A 25653-nucleotide genomic window follows, 5' to 3' on the forward strand; every position below is an offset into this window, starting at 1 on the left:
ATAGTATACTAATATATACTCTTCTTCCAAGACTCTTAGGTTAAGATTAGCTGAAATGATAGAAGAATTCTACCAATAGTAACAATTCGCATATCAATCTATCCAACAGCATTCCATTACATATATTAAGCTCTTTATAATATGTGGTCCCAGTAAAAAATACAAAATAATTTATAACAAAGTAGACTTTGTGTATATTTAAAAGTTCAGGTTAGTCTAAGTAAGTTGTTTTGGATGAGTTTTGTTTTTATTAAAACTAACATACTACTGGATTAAAATGACAAATTAATTGCTTCCTTTGGTTAATACCCCAAAAGCTAGCCATTCTTAGCTCCTGTATAACAAATGGCCTTTGTTAATTAGGTCTCAGTTTGTATGCTGGCCACATTTGGCAAAGTCCAGTCCTCACCAAAAATAGTAACAACCTGTTCTGGATGGCAATCAAGCAGCAAATCTATTTTTGGCTTTAATGTTTGAAACTCCAAATGTTAAATGCCATGGAACCGAACCTTAAATGGCATAAGTAAACTCATCTGAAACTAAAGGACAGAATACAAGTATTTGGGATACTCCAAAATACCTGTTTCTTTATTCCAAAAGAAATAATCTTTCAGGCTTAGCAGATGAATTTAATCCTGACACATGTAAAACCAAAAGAATCTCAGAACTAAAATAACAGAGCAATATAATCTTAGTTGTAGTCTCTTACAACACTCTACATTTCCATTTTCTTAGTGTTTCTGGTTTTTATTATTAATATCTTGGTTATCTTACCTGTCTCTGAGTGTGCTGGGGCCTAGATAAGGATACAAATTTTCCTTAAGCTTTCCTTTGATGAGATGGTCCAGAGTCTCATGTAGGAAAGGTTGATGCTGAGTATACACATTTTCTACTCCCTAAGGGGAAGATGATTCTTATATCATTTTTGGGAAATTTGCAATATAACAGTTAATGATACTCATCAGAAAAGGACAAGCACTCAACAGGGATTTCATGGGATAGATTCCAATAGGGATTTTATGGTTAAATAATTTTTTTTAAAGATTTTTTATTTATTTATTTATTCATAGAGACAGAGAGAGAGAGGCAGAGGCACAGGCAGAGGGAGAAGCAGGCACCATACAGAGAGCCTGACATGGGACTCGATCCGGGGTCTCCAGGATCACGCCCTGGGCTGCAGGCAGCGCTAAACTGCTGTGCCACCGGGGCTGCCCTGGTTAAATAATTTAAAAATTTCTTTTCATCAAGAGAAATGTTCCAATCTCATAAAAATGCTTTGTAATTTAAGCCTAGCTATTATAAAAGAATTTCAAAAATGGAATTGCTTAAATCCTTTATCATCTCTTTTTGTGAAAATGTGATATGATACGCAGAGCAAATAAAAGGAAAAGACCATGTAGAAAAGGAGTCTAGAAACACTCAGGAAAATGGAAATACTTCAGGAAACATAAGAAAGGCTTGCAGATTAAAATTATTATTATTATTATTTTTTTACTATTTTAAGAAAATATTTTTATTATTTTTTATTATTTTATTTTTATTTTTTAAGATTTTATTTATTTATTTTTGAGAGACACACAGAGAGGCAGAGACCCAGGCAGAGGGAGAAGCAGGATCCATGCAGGGAGCCCGACATGGGACTTGACCCTGGGTCTCCAGGATCACGCCCTGGGCCCATGGCAGGAGCTCAACTGCTGAGCCACCCAGGGATCCCAAGAAAATATTTTTAAAAGATTTAGAGTGGTTTGCTTCATCTTTAATTTCCTTCAAAGAAAAACTACCAAACAAATCTTAAAAATGATAAACAAGTGGAGTAATACAGTTATGACTAACAGAATCGTCCGTCATTTTACTCTTGGGTATTTCCTGGAAATATTTCATTATTCCCTGTTCAGCTGCTTGGTCCAATGCTGATGCTGCTCCAATATAGAAAGCATTTGAAGAAAAAGCTATCAGGAGGATGTCTGCTTTAATTTCATTTAATTGACATAGTACTAAATCAGCAACAATCTTAAAGTTACTTTGAAGATCATTTTTATTCACTGTTTCTCATTTAAGAAAGCAGAAGGGACATGCCATACCTTCAATCCTTTGAGGAACTGTTTGGTAATAGCCACAGCATCTTTGGGGCTGAAGAGGTCACTTCCTCTGACCCGTTTACCACCATATTCAACTACTGCAGACACGAGCTAAAAGGAAAAAAGAGAAACCACCTTTTACTGCTTAGGGATCAGGAAATTAATTTCATAAGAAAATACCCTTATTAAGGAAATTAAGACATGAGAGGACAGAATTATACATTTCTGTAAGTAAAAACAGCAGGACTTCTCATTTGTCAGAACTAAGAATATAATAATAAAGTTGCTACCTGTTTGGTGGGATTAATATATAAATTTGATTACCTTTCGATACTTCTCAGAAACACCTTTGTTCCTGAGGTCCATCATTAGTCCTGGTAGGCTATTGCTGCTGTGTCGCTCATAATGTAGAGCATAAAGCATCACCAGGCGGGCAGCATCAAACTCTGTCACTTTGGGGTTCTGCAGGAGCCTCTTTACATTCTGAAAAAAGAAAGAGCTGATATTTCTCTCCCCTTCACCTGCGTGATATATAATATCTTAGGTCTAATAATTATTGAATGGCAGTGATATATCTGAGTTCATGAATAAGATTACAACTATGGCAATGTACGGGTCCTAGGTTTAGCAATTTTTTCAGCTACAGAAAATTAAATGCCTTTGCCTAAGACAAGAATTAAATAAGGAAAAAAATTCCCACTGCAATTGCTTTAGGACAAAAATGAATTTAACTCCTTTCTTTCCTTTGATGAGATGGTCTATGGTCTCATGTGGAAAAGATTGCAATTTCCTTGCTAAAACAAGGAACACAGATTATTTCCACTATTTCAATCAATACAACACACAACAGAACTGATCTGTTGACTTGTAAAACTATTGCTTAGTGTTAGTGACTGCCAGAGATATGGAGACAAGTTGGTAGAATTTTATGTAGGAAGACTAGGCTTAATCTCCAAGAAGCATCAGATGTAACAATATGTCTCAACATGGCTTTCAGAGATATGAGTATGTAAAGCATGTAATCTCTAAATTGAATACTTAATGATCTTAAGAGGACAGGTACTGACAGCAAAGGCTGCTACACAAAATCATTTAGGTTCTGTCAATCCTCACATTAAGGGACTTCCCTAGAGTATGTATTTATATTTATTATGCAGCAGAACAAATTAATTCAAGCCGAGAGATACTTTGTGATCCTCCTCTAAACATAAAGCACCATGCCAGGCACTGGAGGGGATGCAGAGGTGAATTAGACACAGTTTATGTCCTCAGTGAGTTCACAGACAAGGAGGTGAGGAGAATGAAACAATTACAGCCTATTCTGCTACAAAGCACATTTCTTGAATGCATTTTAACTCCAGGAGATCATTGAATATGGGAATGGTGTCAGTTTAACATGCAAACTATATTGATTTATATGTAGTTTTTCCAGCATGTTAGTATTAAGAAGGAAATAGGGATAAGCTTCCTCTTGAAAGAGGAAGCTTTAAGACTATGTTAGGAAAAAAGGATGTAAATCCTATACCAGTGTTTTCTGCAAGAAGTAGCTGGTTTTGGGTTGTCTGGGTAGCTCAGTGATTGAGCATCTGCCTTTGGCTCAGGTGATGATCCCGGGATCCTGGGATTGAGTCCCACGTCAGGCCACCGACAGGAGCCTGCTTCTCCCTCTGCCTATGTCTTTGTCTCTCTCTGTATCTCTCATGAATAAATAAACAAATCTTAAAAAAAAAATTAGTAGCTGGTTTTATACCTTTAAGGACTGCTGTATTTTCCACAGTATTAAGCTATCTGGGGAAAGGGCAAGTACAAACGAAAAGGATGCAAAGATATTTCTCTGAGTTAAAAAGCAAAAAAAATGACAGCCAAAAAACGGACGGATATCCCCATATTATATTTTTAATTTTGGTGAAACTAGTTTGTATGAGAAGCAAAAGTTTCTGTGACCCTACATCCTGAAGAATAACCAGGAATAAGGAAGGCTACAATGGATGAACTGAGTATATTTCTGGGTGCAAATGCCTATGGAGATTTAACTGTGCTAATATTTTTATTAGGCTTATCATTATTTTTATGAGGGCACTGAGTACAAAGTTATACAGATTTTTTTTAGCTAGGTAGATTTTAAGTGACCTGCTTATAACCCTATTTTCCCATAACACTTTTTTATTTTTCGTACATGATTTTGCAGAATAGGAGATTTTTCAGAAAAACATATGTGGTATTATAACAGAAACATGTTTGCAAAAAACAAAACAAGAAACAAAAACTGAGAAACAGTGCAATGCGGGAAAGGGGAGAGAGTGAAGAAAAGTACACTTGGTTGCTGAGGAATCCAGAAGGATTTCATAAAGATGGTGACATTTGCAAAAGGCCCTAAAGAATCAGTAAGTGTTAGAATTAGCCTGGGAGACTCTCTGAACAGGAACATGGCAGGGATCCCTGGGTGGCTCAGCGGTTTAGTGCCTGCCTTCAGCCCAGGGTGTGATCCTGGAGTCCCGGGATCGAGGCCCACATCGGGCTCCCTGCATGGAGCCTGCTTCTCTCTCTGCCTGTGTCTCTGCCTCTCTCTCTCTGTCTCTCATGAATAAATAAATAAATAAATCTTAAAAACAAAACAAAAAAACCCAGGAACATGGCAATCAGAGAAAGAAATGGGTTCAGTTGAAAGACTGATAAGAGCCTTGGAAGGCACTAGATTCTGGGGACATAATAACATCCAAATGAAGCTTTCCAACTTACAAGATGCTTTCCTGTACCTTATCTTTTCATGCTTCACAACAACCAGGTCTAATGTTTAAGAACTCTTCTGTTCACACCAAAGAGTACTATGATGACATGGGGAAGCTCCCAGGTGGCTCTCAAGTAGGAAGGTCTCTGGGGAAGATTCCTATTGTTGCTCTTCTAAGTGAATATTTCACTAGCATCATCTTTAAGGAATCAAAAGGGAAGAAATTTCTCTTCTATAGATTTAAGCCTTGTAGTCATAAGAATTTCCTTACTTTTTTTTCTTTTGTGGTACCCTTTCCAGAGCAATCACAGAATACAGACTATTTAGAATATCTGTTCAAATTCGCCACTAGTTTCTAGGACAATATGAAGAAATTTCAGAGTAAAAATTATTACCAAGTAAGAACACCCTATTTCCTATGTCTCTCAATCAACTTAGCCTAAGTTTAAAACATCCATCTGGGATCTCTTTTTATGGGCACGATGTTTCAATTTCTGCCCTTGGGGTCACTCTTTTACCTTAAATCTACTCAATTTCTATATTTTTTAGCAAATCTGAGATTCTCAATTAACTATAAAAACCACAGAACTGGTATAGGTGGGCAGCCCTGGTGGCGCAGTGGTTTAGTGCCGCTTGCAGCCTAGGGCGTGATCCTGGAGACCCTGGATCGAGTCCCGTGTCGGGCTCTCTGTATGATGCCTGCTTCTTCCTCTGCCTGTGTCTCTGCCTCTCTCTCTCTGTCTCTATGAATAAATAAATAAAACCTTAAAAAAAAAAAAAGAACTGGCATAGGGACAAAGACTGCTGCAATAAGCCTGTACCCTCCTCCTTTGTAGGTTACTTTTACTTGCATCTTGACTCTTGGCTCTTTCCCATTAAAGAATCCACTTCTCTTCCTTGAGATTTGGTGCTTGTTATTTAGAGTTCCTGGTCTGACTCTTAGCTCTCCCTTGAGGACGTGGCCCAGATGTGAACCAAGATTACTTTGAGTAGATTATTTCGCTTACTTTTGAGCCCTTAGAACCCAACCCATGACTCAGGTCAGTGTTCCAGTGAGGCTTATCTATTTCTTCATGGAAGGAAACACGTAGGTAACAAGGTAAGTTCTTTCTTCTCTTTCACTTTATGTAAGTTCTTGAAGAAGAAGGGCATTTTTGTCTGCCTAGATCCCATATTATCCTCTGACTTGATTTTGAACATTTCACTCATGGCTACTTGACTCATCAACTTGATTGATAGTGGCATACATTACATTGAAATTCCAGGGTACTAACGAGGGAAGAGGAGAAAACAATCTGAGGGACTTCTAATTACACAGCAGGTATCTGCTACGTGGCGGTACTTATGTGTTGGAAATATGAGTGAATTACATAACGAACTTCTGACTTCTATTTTCTTAATAAATTTTCCATAAACCTTGAGACTTTCAAAAGAGAAAAGTATACTTCACATAATAACAATGGCTGAGTAGAGTGAAAGAAAACTCTTGTCCTCTTAAGAAGATAGGATTCAAACACAGAATTCAATGAATTCTAACATTCATATAGGCCTAATCAAAGAACAGGAAAAGGAAAGCAAACACACTATCTCTGAAGGTCAAGTTTTAAAAAGAAGCTAATGGTCACTCAAAAAACATCAGTTAAAAAATAGTTTTTTTCTGATATTTAAGATCTTTTCATTGTTTTGGGCTACTTTTCTATTTTCTTCTACCAAAACTATGATGAAGCAGCACAACAAGAACACATTTTTATAAAGACATAGTTACACCACTGTATAAATTACAGATGAAGTCAGCAACCAAAAATAGTCTTTATTTTTTGTTTTAATTTAACCTAAAGAACAAGAACTCTACCTTGGTATGTACTATCACATTAATGTAGTAAAATCATCAATGAATAGCATGATAATAAGCCAGCAGATTAGAACAGCAGGATGAAATTGGCAGAAGCCTTCAACATGCTGATATGATAAAAAAAAATGAGTCTAATCTAACAGTTTGAAATAAAAGTGTTGTGGAACGATTAAGAGGTTAGCTAGGAAAAATGACAGAAAGTAGGTAGGACCAAATTCCATTGACTGGTAAATATATCTGTCATATTCCTTTCCTTAATGACTAGTCAAAAGAAGAAAATTAAAATACTTAGCTTTGCTGTAGGTCTTCTGCTGGTCAACACTGTCTGAAACACTGGCTAAATGTTGGGTTAGAGAGAAAATGATCATTTTTATTCTTAATTGGTGAAAGTAAAATTGTCACCTCGATGTGTCCCAAGCAATTTTCCTATAATTTTAATGAGAAGCAGAAAACCCTTCTCAAATCAGGGAGAAAGAGATCCGAGGTGATGAGTAGATGAGAAAACAATGTCCTGGTTGCCATAAAGAAAATAGAATATATTAACAAATAATAGTACAGATAGATAATGGTGACAGTTCTACTTATTGAATGTTGTTAAGTACCAGGTACCATATTAATTGCTTTACATGTACTAGCTCACTGGACCCTCACAAAAATCTTTAAGTACTATGATTTTTCTCCATTTTACAGACAAAAAGACTAAGACTTAGAGTGGTTATAATTTTCAAAGCCAAGCCATCAAATTCCCAAACTCTCAGCCACTACTCTATACTGCTTAAAACAGAACTCTTTCTCTTCATTTTCCTAACAAGTATTTATTGAGTCTTTACTATATACCATTAATAGGACGATTTGAGGTCTTTTACCCAAGGTCAGGAAAGAAGTATATAAAAATAGAGTAGGGATCCCTGGGTGGCGCAGCGGTTTGGCGCCTGCCTTTGGCCCAGGGCACGATCCTGGAGACCCGGGATCGAATCCCACGTCGGGCTCCCGGTGCATGGAGCCTGCTTCTCCCTCCGCCTGTGTCTCTGCCTCTCTCTCTCTCTCTGTGACTATCATAAATAAATAAAAAATTAAAAAAAAATTTTTAAAAATAGAGTAATTCTTCTTTCCAAACAAGAAGCTATAATATGACACATGGGGGAAAAAACTGCTTACTTTCTGAAGATATTTCTCTTCATGGCATTAAAAAAAAAAAAATTCCTCACTAATCAAATGAGTCTTTTCCAAGGCTATGGATAGGTTTTAATGATAGTACATTGCAGTTTGGTTCTTATGAAAATTCTTCTAAATCAGATTTTTGTTAGTCTGTAGGGTAACTGGTTAGAAGTGGCAGCAATTTATAGGTTAATTTTTAGCAATAGAATTTTTTTCCCTTCACCATGATACAGTTACTATTCAATAAAGCAAACCCCATCCCTACTAAAAAACCTCAATTCATTGCTTTATGACATATTATCATCTAAGGTCAGGCCAAGGAATGCTATAACCAATCTAGGGGTCAGGCCCCTGGCACATACTCACTACCAGACAAAAGCTCCATTTATAGACTATTTAAATCATATTGCCAAAGAAATCCTTTATGGTGGGGGAGTCCAAGTCAATTGCTCACTGTAAAACCCTAATTAACATGGGCAAGAAAACCTTCAAAGGATAACTTTTAAAAATACCATGAATGGATCACAAATGGAATTCATATTTTAAAGTATCTATTTTTTTCTTTTAAAGTGAATAAGAAATAAGGTTTCTTTTTTTTTTTTTTCTTTTTTATTCATAGAGACACACACACACAGAGAGGCAGAGACACAGGCAGAGAGAGAAGCAGGCACCATGCATAGCCTGACGTGGGACTCGATCCAGGGTCTCCAGGATTACGCCCTGGGCTGCAGGCGGCGCTAAACTGCTGTGCCACCAGGGCTGCCCAGAAATAAGGTTTCAGGCAAGGAATTATAGCAACCTTGTCTGCTTTCCATACATAGAGAGATACAAATAAAGATACTGGAACTGGCTAGTGGTTAAGTTTGGTTCTATTGTTTCAAAGGGAAAAATAAAATGATAAACAGAAGGAAATTTACATTTAATTATAGAATAAAATTTTGTTTTTATTTAACAAGAGAAGAAAATCAATTTTCTTGGGAAAGATAAAAAGTTTTCACAAGAATACTTCTATGGGCCCAGAAAACAACTGCAAACTGTGATGAATAGTACTGTTTCAAGTAGGTTGGTCACTAAATAGATTGTGATACATCTTTACAAAGGAATGCTATTTAGTGACTGAAAAGAGTGAGTGTTTAGGTTCTGATCTGGAACAGTCTCTGAGATAAATGGTTAAGTAACAAGGCAAAATGCAGAACTATGTGTATAGTATGGTATCGTCTGAATTAAAAAAAAAAAAAAGAATGAGGGGGGAGGGAGTGAAAGGGAGAGATACACATATCACACAGACTTGTGCAGATACAGGATAACTAAGGATGCATGTGAGACTAGTAACAGACTCATTTTTTACTACATATCTCTTTCACCAAGTACTTATATTACCTATTTAAGAATTAGAATTCAAGGGTGCCTGGGTGGTTCAGTCGTCTAAGTGTCTGCCTTTGGTTCAGGTCATCATCCTAGGACATCAAGTCCTGCATCGGGCTCTCTGCTCAGCTGGGAGTCTGCTTCTCCCTCTCCCTCTGCCCTTCCCGACTGCTCATGCTCCCTTCCTCTCTCTCTCTCTCTCCCATAAATAAATAAAAAATGTTTTAAAAAACGAATAAGAGGAACGCCTGGGTGGCTCAGTGGTTGAGTGTCTGCCTTCGGCTCAAGGCGTGATCCCAGGGTCCTGGGATCGAGTCCCACATCGGGCTCCCTGCTCAGTGGGGAACCTGCTTCTCCCTCTGCCTGTGTCTCTGCCCCTCTCTCTGTGTCTCTCATGAATAAATAAATAAATCTTAAAAAAAAAAAAAGAATTAGAATTCAATACAATTGAAAAAATAATAAAATCAGCCTAAAAGTTCTTTGAAAGGATTAAAGAATATAGGGATAAAATTCAGTGATGACTGAAGCCCTTTTCATAAATATAAAGCAAACAGCATCTTAAGAAACATTCAAAAGTAGCAACTCTAAATCCCAGTAAGGACCTTGCTATAACTAGAGCAATCACAGGTAGGTGGATTTCCTTGTTTTAGTTGTACCATATATTTAAAGCATTATGCTTAGAAGAAGGGAACCAATATTTACCAAGCACCTATCATATAAAAAACATTTTACATATCTCACTAAATCCTAGTAACAATCTAAAGTTTGAAATCTTTATCTGTGAGGCTTGGGCAAAATAAGTAATTCTTTCCCCCCAAAATTCTGATATGTAGAGACAGAATAAAGGTCAGGACAGTCTGGCTCCAAAGCCTGTATTGTTTCCATTATACCATTTTGGCTTTATTTTGTAAAGTCAAGTTGAATTGCAGGAGGGAAAGAAAGAGATTGGGTTGTAGAATATAGGATCCTAGTATAAGGACATGTACTTCTTATGGTGAGTGCCTGAGAAATGTAGACCTCTCAAAGGACCCTCATTCCCAAGTGACTTCTTGCCAGTGATACCACATTGTCATTTCTCAGGAAGCTTGGAATTATCAGATTTGTTCTGTCTTGTTATCTTTATATCCAATCTGTCGCTAAATTGTTTTTTTCCCTTTGAACTCTCAGATTTGCTTTTACTGAGCATTTTTAGTACTATCACTGTGAGTCTACTGGCCTGACTTCAGTTTTTTCACCTCTAAAGCATCCTTACTAGATTAAATTGCCTAAAATACTGCTTTCATTATATGGATTTTCTGCATATGGCCCTACAATGGATCTCTTTGCTTATCTCAGCAAGTGCAAATTCCTCTCCCAAGTTTCTTCATAAACTGGTTCCTGTTTACAAATTCAATTTTATCTCCTATTTCTCTTCCACACCCACTCTCCAACAGGTCGCACTGTTTATTATTTTCTGCATATTTCTACCTCTTTGCTTTTGCTGTTATCCCTGACTGAAATCCTCCTCCAGATTCTATTCATTCTTGGTGGTCCATCTTAATATCGCCTTCTCTAAGGAACTGTCCTTAATAGCCTCAAATCTTATTTTGAGGTTATTTTGACTAATTAAATATTACCTTGAAATACCACCTATGTATTTCTTGTGCTTTAGTTTTGTCGCTTTGACAATGCTGTACATTTCTTGAGGCCAAGGTCTGATTATGTCTCTTCTCTTCTAAAATGCTCTGGTTGCTCTCAACATTTTAAGATTAAAGCCCAATCTCCTTTTGACGGTCATAATCAGGCCCCAGGCTGTCTTTCTGGCTTATCTTAGACCATTCATCTTGTACCCTGCACTAGCTACACTAAATTATTCTCTGTTCCTTTCATTCTCTGCCCCCGCCACCCCCCCATCTCCCATCTCTGTGTCTGCATTCTCTCTGCCAAGAATTTCTCCTCTCCTCCCTGGTTGGTGCACTCTACTCTGTTTAGTGCATTCCTCCCTGTTTGTCCAGACCTAAGTCTTATGTCTTCTTCTTTAAGAAGCTTCATCCTTAGGGGAAATAGCTGTCCTTCCTCTGTATTCCATATCCCTTTGTAAATATATCTAGTATATTAGCACTTATAGCATGATAATTCCTGGTTTAAATTTCTTTCTTCCTTACTATAATGTGAGCTCTTTGAGGAAAAGGAAAAGAGGTCTTCTTCTTTGTACCTCTGGATCCTTATAGCACAATGTACACGTGGCAAGCATTTACATGTTCATGGAATAAACAGCAGGTGTTCAATAATAAAAAACTTAAGATAATGCATTTTAATATATATTGTATCTTTAAAATCATCCTTACAACATGAGATAAATGTCACTATATCTATTTTACAGATAAGGAAACTGGCTCAGAAATTAAGCCAACAGCTCCAGGTCACTAAGCCAGTAAGTAACAAATGGTTAAATCCAGATCTTCTGATTTTAGTTTAGTATTCTTTCTAGCAGACTAGGATGCCCTCCTCAATAGTCAACTGCCTGAACCTTTTGCTACTGCATATTATTCTTCTCCTGTGGTACTTGTATCTATCTTAAATAAAATTAATCTGTGTTCTTGTCTCAACTCCTTGTTAGATTATAAATTCCATGTTGGTGAAGAAGAATTACTTGCCTTTGTATCTCTTGCTCTGCCTGGTACAGTGCCTTACACATAGTAGGTGCTCATCAAATTGGACTGAATAGATACCTGGAGAGCACTAGAATGGTCATTTTGACAGGCCAGTTCTTGCTCAACTTCTGAAACCTCCAGCAGATTCCGCTCACTGACCAACCGAGACAGCTCTCCAACCACTGTCACATGCTTTGATACAGTCCCAGACATCTTCTTAAACTGTGGATAATTCTCAACAAAGGCCTGCCATGGGAAAAACACCAATTGGGGGTTCTGTTATTTCTTGACTGAGGACAGACATGTATGAAGGGAAAAAGCAAGCAAGAATTGTTCTGCCCAGACAAAGGCATCTACAACTTTAAATCCCATGGCATTTTGCTTATGTTTAAAAGGAGAAGAACTGGTATATGTCAGTAGACTGACTCTTTACTCCAAATGTGACTGAAGAATGGAAAGAAGCACATGGCTTGTTATGAAGTTTTCACTATATTGTTTCCTAAAGAGAAATAGTATAGAAAATTATCTCAAACCAAACAAAATGAATCAAGGCAGAAATCAGACTGAGAATATTCCAGAAATGTTGCTTACATGAAGAGTTCCAAAGTCTTGCATGTTAGTCATCCATGAACATGTTCAATTTACCTTCATGTCTGCTATTGATTCTAGTTTTTGCTGTTCTTTTGGTTTCTTCTTCTGAAAGTCTTCCATGAGATTCTTTATATTGCTACCAATCTCAGCAAAGTTCAGGTACATATTCTGTGAAAAAGGAAGGTGGAAACACAATTCTATCAATGAGTCTGACTTTCAGACCATTTAAAAGAAGTGAAATAGAATTCTGAAGGCAGAATTGAAGGGCAAGAAAATTCCATTATAATGACCAAATCTGGACATTGGCCAGGACTCTGGTGATGAATACCATTACTATTCTCATAAATGGTTACAGAAGGGAAGGAAGTAAATACATTGGGTTCTAATTCTAAAAGTACAAAGCTAAAAATGTGATTTTGATGAAAAAACCCCAAAACTGTTAAAGTGTCAGAATCCAAGTCTTCCGCCCTCTCTTGAGATGCAGTTTATCTACAGGATGCCTCTATTACCCTTCCACATGAAATCCCATACCTGTTCTCATTCAAACAAGACAATACTGGCCTTCTTACATTAAAAAAAAAAAAAAAAAAAAAAACTGAAAATAATTAAAAAAAAACTTTAATCACTTACGTTAGCATAGAATTCATCATTTTCAGCAGACAGGACCACTTCTCTTAAGTCTTTACTGATCCCTGGCACTCTGGAAAGATCAATCCGATTGTTGTTTATGCCCAGTAGTTCGTGAACCATGGCCTGGTATGTCCACTAAATGAAGAATTATGACAAAAAAAATTGGTAACTGACAAAGCATGGAAATAGTAAATCTTCAGGAAAACAAAAACTGATAATATTCTTAGCAACTAGTCTTCTTTACATAGAGGTTCTTTATTTAATTCAAGTTTTATTAATATTTTGTGTTCTACTAAGCACTGATTCATGGTAATTGGTTAAACTAAAAGTCAAAATACTTTTAGATTTTACACTTTCAGAAGAAGAGCAGCAAGATTAATATTCCTGATAGAAAGAAAACAAATTAGATCTATCATTAGCTCTAGTTTTTGCCTGTGAATTAAGAGTATATTTTTGGCTTCACAGATAGGGCTATATTGGTACTGCAGTTACAAGCTGTACCATTTCCTGTACACTTCTGTGGTTTTCTGCAGCATGAGAAGTGTGTTCTTGCAGATCTGAGTGGTGCTATATTTATCCTGGGAACACTAATACTATCAGAAACAACCTTGTGAGTTGATCAACACACACATATTCAGAAGCTTTGCCTCTGAATCCGTTTTATTTCATATATTTACTTAATAGAATTATGAAAAAAAGGATTGGTTCCCATTCTTATAAAATATGAACTTATTTGGTGAAAATGGAATAGAGAAACCCCAAATTCTGCCTTCTCACTACTTATTGGAGAATGGGTTACTTTTAGTTATAGGTCCATTAGACAAAACTAAGTATTTTCTAGCAAATTACCTTCTAAATCTAGAATGTAAATGATAGAAATATTTTATATATTTTTACTTCATCTTAAGTAATCTAGATTTACTAAGAAAGAACTTAAGGTTACAAAAGAAGGTGCTTCATTTCTTAAAATACTTGCCAAATGAATCCTTAAAGCAAGTTTCAGGGGTGCCTGGGTGGGTAGCTCATTCAGTTAAGTGTTCAACTCTTGGTTTTGGCTCAGGTCATGATTTCATGGGTTGTGAGATTAAGCTCCAAATTGGGCTGTGCGCAGCGAGGAGTCTGCTTGAGATTCTGTCTCTGCCCCTCCCTCTGCTTGCATGTGCACATACCCTCTCTCTCAAATAAAATCTTTAAAAAAAAGCAAGTTTCATGGGGGCACATAAAATAAGTACAACAAAATAGTTATGCTCCCATAGACAGGATCCTGTGCATGCTTCTAGCATTAGCACTTACTCTATAATTAAAATGATCAGTTTACTTCTCTCCCCACTGGATCATGAGCTCTTTGTGAGCAGACATTGCATCTTTTAACCTTTACCTCTAATACTTTAAAGTAGGCTCAACACTCAGTATGTGGCCCAACACAGGACTTGAACTCACAACCCTGAAATCACGACCTGAGCTGAGATCATAAGTCAGATGCTGAACTGACTGAGCCACTCAGGCACCACATTACTTCCAATACTTAATATAATACCTGGCACATAATAGGTCTTCAGTGAAATCAGTTGAATGAATGGTTGTTTTTCTTTGGGAAACAGAACTACAAGCAATCATTTTCCTTTTTTATATTATCAAAACTTAAGTAAACATGTATTAATTTGTATTTTAGGAATAGAAGGCTATCCTATCATAGAAAAGTTGCACTCCACTGCTACAGATTTCTCCTATCATTAACGTGATTTTAAACTAGGAAGAGACTGAAATATAGGCTATGCCTTTCCCCATGAATTCAAAGTCACTATTAATAAAGCCTCTACTTTGTATAAGGTACTATTTTTATACTTGCAGAAGAACACATGTAAGACACAGTCTACCTTGAAGGAATGTGTGAAAATAATCAAAGGTCCAACATGGCAAGTGCTGCACAAGACATAAGAGAGACACAAAGTTCTGGAGTAATTTTATGCAAAAAAAAAAAAAAAAAAAAAAAAAAAGAACTGACCAAAACAATGAAAGGTTTCAAGGAGATGTTTTGAGTGGTTTTAAAGGAGAATGTTGATAGGTGAAGAGAGAAGGTATTCCAAACAATCCAGCATTTAGACAGAGGTTGCAACATGAAAAAAATGATGGCTGGAAACCATGCGGCATATCTGCACAGTAGTGAGCTGTAGGTTAAGGTTGGGCCATGCTGTGAGGGCTCTTGGATGCCAAGTTCAGGGATCTGTATTTAAGCCAGTAGGAAAATGGGAACCAAATGAAGATTTTTTTTTAAAGATTTATTTATTTATTTATTCATGACAGAGAGAGAGAGAGAGAGAGAGAGAGAGGCAGAGACACAGGCAAAGGGAGAAGGGGAGAAGCAGGCTCCATGCAGGGAGCCCAACGTGGGACTCAATCTGGGGTCTCCAGGATCACACCCTGGGCTGAAGGTGGCACTAAACAGCTGAGCCACCGGGGCTGCCCCAAATGAAGATTTTTAAGCCAAGAGTAGTAAGATCAGGACTGTGCTTCAGGAAAAGTGATTTGACAACACTGTGCATATGAAATATATTAGAATAGAAAGAAATTAAAAGTGGGGAATCAAGGCCTGTTTCAGCCATCTTGGAGCTGTGGAGGCCTGCTGGGAACAGGACTGCTAAAATGATAAATATGCCTGGAAGGCTGTGGTTCAAGGCCATCTTTCCTGGCTATAAGCAGGATCTCCAGAACCAGAGGGAGCACACAGCTTTTAAAATTGAAGGTGTTTATGCTCAAGATGAAACTAAGTTCTCTCTAGGCAAGAGATGTGCTTATGTGTACAAAGCAAGTAACACAGTGACTCCTGCTGGCAACCTGAACAAAACAAAAACAAAACAAACCAGAGTAATCTGGAGAAGGTAACTCATATAAATAGTGGCATGGCTCATGTCAAATTCTGAAGCAATCTTCCTGCTAAGGCCACTGGATATAGAACCCCTGTGATGCTGTACACTCAAGGATTTAAATTTACTGAAAAGTAAACAAACAAAAGTGTAGATTTGTTCTCTTATAAAAAAATAAAATAAGGATGCTTGGGTGGCTGAGTCGTAAAGCGTCTGCCTTTGGCTCAGGTCGCAATCCTGGGGTTTTGGGATTGAGCCCCACATTGGGCTTCCTGCTCAGCAGGGAGCCTTGCTTTTCCCTCTCCCTCGGCCTGTGGCTCCTCCTGCTCTCTCTCTGTCAAAGAAGTAAATAAGTAAAATTTTTAAAAATAAAAATAAAATAAAAAATAAAAATGAGGAATTGGTAGATGACTATTTCAGTATTCCTATGAGAGATTAGGGTCTACACAGAGGTAATGACAGTAAGAATGAAAAACTGCAGGCAGACATTAGAAAAGGAGAAGCTACAGAACCTAAAAGTTGCCTTGACAGGGGTGAAGGTGGTGGCAGAAAGGGACAGGAAAGATGAGGCAGAAGAGAGAGTCAAAGATGACTGTGGCTGGAAGAATAGTGATACCAAAACCTCAGGAAATACAAAGCAAAAAAAACAAAAAACAAAAAACAAAAAACCTGAAAATAAGGAGGCAAATAAGTGGACCACACTGTTCATTTCCACATCTGCATTTTGATGAATACCACTTGAAATCATGCTTCTATTATGCTAATAAAGGGTTCTGCACCTGGTTTAGCAATGGGGTGATGGCATCATCACAACGATCTAAAATAAGCAGCAATGGAGGCACCTCAGTCCGCCGGAACTCAAACAGTTCATATTCTTTAGTTATTACTTGCTGTGGATGAGAGAGATAGATGGTTTGGTCAACCAGTTAGTTGCAGACAAAAATAATAAACAAAATTAATACATAAAAAACACATTTAACAACAGTTCTTTGCACCTTCATAGGCCTTCAGAAAAGAATTCAAAAGCTTGACAAAGTTTGGTAGCATCCTGTTTAAGAAGTTAGCATCAAAATAAGTATTTAACTTACTTAGCTTGCAAATGTTTCCTGAGTTAAGCCTAAGCATTTTAGTTCTAATGTGTTGCTTTTGATTTTTTATTACAAAGATCTACCTCTTTGCCAGTAAACCCAACACATCACCTCCTTGGTTGTAGATAAAATATTGCTATAGTTTCTGAAATACGATAAGGAAATGAATGGTCTTAATGTTTTGGTACTGGGGATAGGGGAAGCCATACCTTAACACATTCTGCAAGTCTCTTTGCTGCCTCTGATGAAAGCTGATAACGAATCATGGGACATTTCTTCAGAGATAAAAGGAGAGCTGTCAGTCCTTGAGTTGTTCTGGATAGCTGGACTGGATCCCAATTTCTACCCTTTTTGTTAAAAATGTATATTCAGAGAAAATATTTGAATTTTTTTCTTACAAGTCCAATACTTGCTGAATTAATTCCCACCTGATAAATAAACTTATTTTTTTTATCCTTTCCTTCCATACCTGGCAGCAACCCAAAATATTGAGGGAAAACAAATGTGGATTCACAGCAATATAATCACCATAAAATTCCTGCAAACAAAGCACCAAGATCAGTCAGTTATTTCATAAATTCCAGCTGTATCATAACAGTAATATCTTCATATGCAACATAATACTATATGATATAATCAAATTTGAGGAAGTACAGGTGTCAAAGACATACAAAAATTGATTAATAACTGAGTAGCAATAGTTAATGTGGGGGAATAAAATAATTCTAAAACAGTAACAATAGTAATAAATCTTTTAAAAAACAAAAAGCAAAGTTGTAGAAGTATATATATTACATTTCTGGAGACCTCTGTGAACACTTAACAATTAGTAAAAATAAGACACTGCTATAGGGTATACATTGTTATACAAAGATGAGAAAGAACGTTGCTGTCTGGTGTTTTTTTTTTTTTTTTTTTGGTCCAGTGTATTCTCATGAGGGAGAATATGACTTAAAATAGGTCATTCCTTTTTTTATTCATTTATCATCTAGCACATCCTTCTGAAAATCCAAAACTTATTTATTTGCTGCCCTATTCTTCACTTAAGTGATAAATATATTCAAACATCTATATAAATGTATTCAAGAACACTAAAGCATTTAAGAAATAAAAGGTAACATGATACGTTCTGATGTGATGTACTATATAGCATGCAGGATATTTAGGAGTTACCAAGTTTTAACCTAATGACAAAAGTCTGCTTTATAAACACAAACAGAACTTTAACAAACCTCATTCATATTCTTTACTTCCTATTCTTTTCCAATCAGACATAGCCCTGTAGATGAACATTCTTATAATGTGGTTCATAAAACTAGCATAGAATACATCTGACTCTGTTCCCAACCCTGTGAAACCCTCCCTATCCGTTAAGTAGGATCCAGTACCAATCCAATCTCATTTCCACTGAATCCTTTAATTCTGTTCCCAATGTGATACTTCTTACAGAGTTTCTAAATATGAGTATAGTTTGGTGCAATGCACATTTATGTCTGACCAATTTATATCTGATCCCTTCTTCTGAGACAGCACCTTTCTAATTGTTAGACTCAAATCTTTAAAAAGGGCCAATATAAGAGATGTGCTAGAGGACCAATATGTTTACCTGAACCTCAGCCACAACTTCTTGTTCATCAGCTTCAGCTAATGACTTCACATCACTCTTGCTGATCACATTACTGAAATCTGAAACAGACATATGAGCTGTGGCTGACTCAAAGGAGATCACTTTTGTTGCAATTAGACATAAAAGAGCCTAATGTATACATTGTGGTATATGTCAAAGTTGAACACCTTCAAAATAAAATGAGTAGCACAAATATATTTAAATCTGTAAGTTCAAAATAATACTTAAAAAAAAAAGACCACCGTGAAGGTAATGGAGGATGCCAGGGAACCACGTCATTATATTGAAAATAGCAAATAAAAGGAAAGAAGTAAGCTTTTATTCTTTTATTTATTTTATTTATTTTTTTTATTGGAGTTCAATTTGCCAACATATAGCATAACACCCAGTGCTCATCCCATCAAGTGCCCCCCTCAGTGCCCTTCACCCAGTCACCCCAACCCCCTGCCCACCTCCCTTTCCACTACCTCTTGTTCGTTTCCCAGAGTTAGGCATCTCAAATGTTTTGTCACCCTGACTGATATTTTCACTCATTTTCTCTCCTTTCCCTTTATTCCCTTTCACTAATTCTTAATTCCCCAAATGAATGAGACCATATAATGCTTTTATTCTTTTATATACAAAACTATACAACAGATAACCAAATAGTAGATGAGGGGAAATTTCTCTTTATGGAAATATTCCAGCTAAAAACCAAAGAAGGAATGAAAATGATGATTGAACATCATCATTTTTATCAACCCCTAGTGCATCAATGGATGAACCTAGGCATTAAGCATCAACTGATGCTAATATCACAGTAAGAGACCATCAATGAAAGCACACAACACTGACAATGAAATATTCTTGCCAAAAAGAAATCAAATCTAAATCTAATTAAGCTTCTATATCCAAGTACCAATTTACAGAACTAGAGGCTAGAGGAATATTTTATTTATTTACTGATTAGATTTATTTATTTCAGAGAGAGAGAGAGCAAGAGAGCCTGCATGCACATGAGTAGGAAGGGCAGAGGGAGAGGGCGAGAGAATCTCAAGCAGACTCTACACTGAGTGCAGAGCTGGAAGTGGAGCTCGATCCCATAACCTTGAGATCAAGATCTGAGCAGAAAACAAGAGTTGATATTTTGATGTTTAATGGACTGCATCACCCAGGTGCCCCATGAGTATTTTAAACTACAAAGAATATGTTAAACAATCCTATGGGGATGCAATCAGCAAGAGGCAGGGTGTGAGAAACTTTAACAGAACAATATAGTTTTTTCAATAAATAAATTGCACTTGAGAGAGAGAGAGAGAGATAGAGAGAGACAAAGAAAACACCTATAGAAGATTAAAGAAACTTAAACAACATATCAATCGATGTGTGGCTATTATGATCATAATTCAAATCCAAAGCAGTGAGAAAACAAAACAAAACAAAAAAACATTAAGGGAATCTGAAATTTGAACATTGAGTATTTGAAAATAGGAACTATTTTTTATTATTTAGATATAATAATGGTATTTTAAAAAATGAGTCCTTGCGTTTTAGAGATGTATACTGAAATATTTAGGGATGAACTCCTAAGTCTTAGATCTTCAAAATAATGTTGGTGGAGGATTAGGTGGCAATATAGCTAAAACAAAATAGGCCATGGCAAAGTAACTTTTGAAATTGGGTGATGGGCACATTAGGATTTATTATACTATTTGTATACATTTGAAAACTTCCATAATAGAGAGTTCTTTTTTTAATAAAGGGAGAAGCCTATTATACAATATTTTTAGTAGACATAAAAATACAAAAATTATAAATAAGTGAAGTCAGCAGAAGGCCAGGTTAGTGATGATATAAATTGTGCTGAAAGGTTGTAATGAGTAAAATCACTACATACAAACTCATTTAGTTTATTTTAATCAAATAAAATTGTGAAATTGATTGCTTTATCCAAGTTCCAAGAGTCTGTATTTCCTAGGCTTTAATGCTACCTTTATATAATTTTTATCTTCTACTTCATAGATTCATAGTGCAAATCAAATAATCTTTAGAACCAGGAGAATAAACATTAGATTATTGGTTACTAATCTCAACTGCTGCATCAAAGAACTCTCTTTAGAGGAAAAAGGAGTCTTTCATCTTATGACCTACTCAATTTTTAACTGAGACTCAGCACAAGAAGTGATTCCATTATATGTCTTAAATTTGAAACACAGGGAATTTCTCATATATATGTATCTATATATCACTAAGTACAAGTTTCTACATTTTTCTAAGTACCTAGCTTATGATCAGACTAAAAATACTTCAGTGACTACATACTTATCAGAATGGCTAAAATAAAAACTAAGAGCAACACCAAATGCTCATAAGGATAGAAAAAAACTTGAGGCTCTTGGGTGGCTCAGTCAAACATTTGCCTTCGCTCAGGTCATGATTCCAGGGTCCTGGGATTGAGCCCCACATGGAGCTCCCTACTTTGTGGAGAGCCTGCTTCTCCCTCTCCCGTTCCCCACCCCCTCCCGCTTATGCTGTCTCTGTGTCAGATAAATAGTCTTTAAAAAAAAAAAAAAGGATACAAAGAAACTGGATCACCTGTACATTGCTGGTGGAATGTAAAATGGTATGGTCACTCTAGAAAACACTTAGCAGTTTCTTAAAACACTAAACATGGAACTAGCATATGGCCCAGCAATTGCTCTCCTGGACATTAACTACAGAGAAACGAAGACTCATGTTCACTTGAAAACCTATACACAAATGTTTGTAACAGCTTTATTTGTAGTAGCCAAAACTGAAAAAAACACAGATGTCCTCCTATGACTGAATAGTTAAACTGCAGTACATCCATAACACGGAATACTACTTAGTAATATAAAGGAATGAACAATTGATACATGTCACAACCTGGATGAATCTCTACAGAATGCTGAGTGAAAAAAGCCAATCCCAAAGGGTTATATATTATATAATTCCATTTGTATAACATTCTTGAAATGACATTATAGAAATAGAGAATAGGTTAGTGGTTACCAGGAATTAATGAGGGAGTTGGGTTGGAGGGAAGTGGATCTGGTATAAAAGGGCAATATGAGGGATCGTTATGGAGATGGAAATGTTTTGCATCCTAACTAGAACAGTGTCAATATCCTGGATATGGTGTTGTACTATAGTTATGTGAGATGCTTCACTCGGGGAAATGGGTTTAAGAATAAGTGGGATCTCAGTATTATTTCTTACAACTAAATGTGAACCTAGACAATTGTCTCAAAATAAAAAGTTAAATTATAAAAGCAAGCCTATGGCTATTAGCCAAAAGAAAAAAAACCTACTAGGATTACAGAAACTAAAAAAATTGCCAATTTTTACCTCTTGAGGTTGTTTTAAGGGCTGAATGAAATAATATGTGAGAAAGTTCTTTATGAAATATAGTCTCATCACAAATATTAATTTTTGGTACCATTATTTAATTTTGGCATATAGTGTAGAAAGTATATATATCTTAGAGTATAATCTAAACCTTAAAACTCCAGGGATCCCTGGGTGGCGCAGCGGTTTGGCGCCTGCCTTTGGCCCAGGGCACGATCCTGGAGACACAGGATCGAATCCCACGTCAGGCTCCCGGTGCATGGAGCCTGCTTCTCCCTCTGTCTGTGTCTCTGCCTCTCTCTCTCTCTGTGTGACTATCATAAAAAATAAAAAAAATAAAAATAAAAAAAATAAAGTAAACCTTAAAACTCCAAAGCCTTCAAGTAAGCTTTAAAATTTCTCAAATGCGGGGATCTCTGGGTGGCTCAGTGGTTTAGCGTGTGCCTTTGCCCCAGGATGCGATCCTGGAGTCCCGGGATCGAGTCCCGGAATCGAGTCCCATATCAGGCTCCCGGCATGGAGCCTGCTTTTCCCTCCTCCTGTGTCTCTGCCTCTCTCTCTCTCTCTCTCTCATAAACAAACAAACAAACAAATAAATAAATCTTTAAAAAAATAAAAACTAAAATTTCTCAAATGCCCTCCATACTGAGAATTAAGGTTTGTCCTTGGTTTTGGAAATGGCACCAAATAAAATACACCAACTAATCCCATAAGGATCAATAATGACATCTAGAGGAGAATACATGTAACTTAAACAGAATGTATTACATAAAAAAAAAATCATATAAAATGTATAGTAACCACAAACCTAATTTATTTCCAGGACTCTGCCCGCCCCCCCCAAAAAGTTATATACATAAGAGATACCTACCAGATGACTTGTACTTTCAAGTATTAAATAAAGTGGCAAAGGGAAGTGGAATGTTTTCATCTGAAATGTAAGTAAATCTCTGCTTTTCCAACAAATTCAAGCATATCCTCCTCCAAGTAAATAATCAGCTTCTATGCCTCAGTTCATAAAAGTATAAAATACAAATAAATAAATGCTTTTATCTTTTTTTTTGCAGAGGTAGGATGTGAAATTTGGCTACTTATAATTTTTGACATACAAAGAATCTTGATAGGTAAAGTAAAACTTAAAAAAGCAATTTTCACCTAATCAATCAATAATGAAAAAAAAATCACACTTAGTTCTCTAAAATAGAATGGTCAAAAAAAAAAAAGAATGGTCACATGACTTTTAATATTTTGAAAGGATATAAAGAAATCAGAATTGTATAGTAATGAATTCAGTTAACTTATTGATGATATGTAGTGCCCAATAGAACAAACTAGCTAGGATACAGTTACATGATGGAATGGGTGAAATAATATACTTACAAATAAAGTATATACTGTATTTTGGTCTCCGGAGCTCTTGAATCAGATAATCCACATTCTCCTAGAAAAAATAAACAAATAATATGTGAGAATTGTTTAAGTGAAAGAATAATAAATATTGTCTTTTGACTTATTTAAGTATTTATTGAGAGTCCATGGAGTGCTGAGGTCTAGATTTATTTTTTTTTTTATTTTTTTTTTATTTATTTATTTATGATAGTCACAGAGAGAGAGAGAGAGAGGCAGAGACATAGGCAGAGGGAGAAGCAGGCTCCATGCACCGGGAGCCTGATGTGGGATTCGATCCCGGGTCTCCAGGATCGCGCCCTGGGCCAAAGACAAGCGCCAAACCGCTGCGCCACCCAGGGATCCCTGAGGTCTAGATTTAAATGTATGTTGTGAGGATGAAGGCTGGCAGAGAAAAAGAGGTATGTTAAATATAATGATCGGAATCATCTATAAAATTATGTAGCTGCATCACCTTGGCCAAATTAAGATGTAAAAATATTAAAAACACAAATGTTGAAGTACAACATAAAATTGATAATAACTATAAATTTGCCTCAGGCTGCTTGTCTATAAATTACTCATCTAATCAAAATTCTTAGAATATCTAGATGTTTCTAGTTCTTTAAAAAATCAACATTCAGGGATGCCTGGGTGGCTCAGTGGTTGAGCATCTGCCTTCAGCTCAGGGCGAGATCCTGTGATTGAGTCCCACATAGGGCTCCCTACATGGAGGCTCTGCCTCTCTCTCTGTTGTCTCTCATGACTAAATAAACAAAATCTTAAAAAAAATCAATATTCAAGAGAAAATACACTTAATTGTATTCACTTTGGCTTTTAATTTATCAGGACCTATAAGACTGCACCACTGTAATGTTTATGAAGATTTCTGTAAAAAGCAGGCTGACCTTTCATATTATTATTTATTTATTTTTCAAAAATATTTTATTTATTTATTCATTCATTCATGAGTGAGTGAGTGAGTGAGTGACAGAGAGAGAGAGGCAGACACAGGCCGAGGGAGAAGCAGGCTCCATGCAGGGAGCCCGAAGTGGGACTCGATCCAGGGACTCCAGGATCACGCCCTGGGCTGAAGGTGGCGCTAAACCGCTGAGCCATCCCAGCTGCCCTCATATAGTTATTTAAAAATAAAAAATGAGTGGCACCTGGATGGCTCATTTGGTTAAGTGCCTTACTCGTGATTTTGGCTCAAGGTCACAATCTCATGGGTTATTAGATAAAGCCCAAGGTCAGGCTCCACACTCAGCAGGGACTCTGCTGGAGACTCTCTCTCTCTCTTTGCCCCTCCCCCCCCACTCACACTTCCTCTCTTACTCAAATAAAATAAATAAATCTTTAAAAAGAATAAAAATAAAATGTGAAATTTAGAAGTAAAAAGTTGATTTTTATATGGTCAAAACATAAGCATTCCAATTACAGAAGATCATAATGCAGGTTTTAATCTATTTTAGATACCATTAACACATAGTTAAATTTCTATATGAATTTGGTCCCCAGTCCAAACATGAAATACAATTTTGAATGTTTAAAAAAATACAATTTTGAATGTTTTAAATGTTTAAGGAAACATACATTTCCTTAAAGAATTAAAAGTAGTTTAAGCAATGCACATTGCTTTTTAAATAGGAAAAAGGTTTTTAAAATTGCCATTTAGGTTAAAAAATACATTTAAATTAACTTTATAATATAATCAAAGAAAATAATTTTTAAGGAACACATTTTTAGTTTGAGAGAGTATATGTATATAATTGTGAAAGACGTTTCTCTAATGAAAAAATCTTAGGAAATGTTGGAATAGATAATCTCTAAGATCCCTCTCAGCAACAAAATTTCATATGAGCCACAAATGTGAAACTGGAAATAACTCTAACACAGTATTAATATGTTAATTAATTCAGGAATTATTTACTTTGGTCCACTATGTAGAAGGCATAATAGTGTGAAAAAAACAGATACCATCTCTGCTCTCATTGAGCTTATTGCTAGTAAGTAAGATAGGCATTAATCAAATGATATAAAACTTCAACTATGACAAGCAACAGGGAGAAGATATTGGTGCGATAAGTACTTATAAGAGGGGGGTTTGACTTGGTCAACAAAACCAGGGAAGATTTGCTGAAGGAAGTAAAGAAATTTCAGAGGGAAGAGCCTATGCAAAGGTCCTGGAGCATGATGGAATAAAGTGAACTGAAAGATTAATGTGGCTAAGAATAAAAGGGGGAATGGTTTGAAATGAGGCTGTAGGTATGTGGAACTAGTGGAACTAGATCACACAGAACCATAA

At 36.3% G+C, this 25653-nt stretch overlaps 1 protein-coding gene across 9 annotated transcripts in view; it reads right to left on the reverse strand.

Annotated features, from left to right (window-relative positions):
* Window positions 1-25653, reverse strand: part of VPS45 (vacuolar protein sorting 45 homolog) — a 73585-nt gene that overhangs the window by 45581 nt on the left and 2351 nt on the right. For 4 of the 9 annotated variants that reach the window (XR_012003038.1, XR_003232810.2, XM_025983119.2 and 1 more), the window contains exons 3-13: window positions 23343-23403; window positions 18594-18673; window positions 17457-17525; window positions 17197-17334; window positions 16679-16789; window positions 13036-13170; window positions 12460-12573; window positions 11893-12060; window positions 2403-2561; window positions 2082-2189; window positions 775-896 (exon numbers count right to left, since the gene is read on the reverse strand). Coding sequence is in view for 7 of the 9 variants with exons in the window: in XM_025983119.2 (XP_025838904.1) it covers window positions 775-896; window positions 2082-2189; window positions 2403-2561; window positions 11893-12060; window positions 12460-12573; window positions 13036-13170; window positions 16679-16789; window positions 17197-17334; window positions 17457-17525; window positions 18594-18673; window positions 23343-23403 (1265 nt within the window). In the remaining 2 variants the exon portion in view is untranslated. The remainder of the gene's footprint in view (window positions 1-774; window positions 897-2081; window positions 2190-2402; window positions 2562-11892; window positions 12061-12459; window positions 12574-13035; window positions 13171-16678; window positions 16790-17196; window positions 17335-17456; window positions 17526-18593; window positions 18674-23342; window positions 23404-25653) is intronic. The other 5 variants (XM_025983120.2, XM_072766649.1, XM_025983121.2 and 2 more) reach the window with 3 other exon arrangements.

Source organism: Vulpes vulpes, chromosome 8 (assembly GCF_048418805.1).
Source record: "Vulpes vulpes isolate BD-2025 chromosome 8, VulVul3, whole genome shotgun sequence".
Taxonomy (NCBI): domain Eukaryota; kingdom Metazoa; phylum Chordata; class Mammalia; order Carnivora; family Canidae; genus Vulpes; species Vulpes vulpes.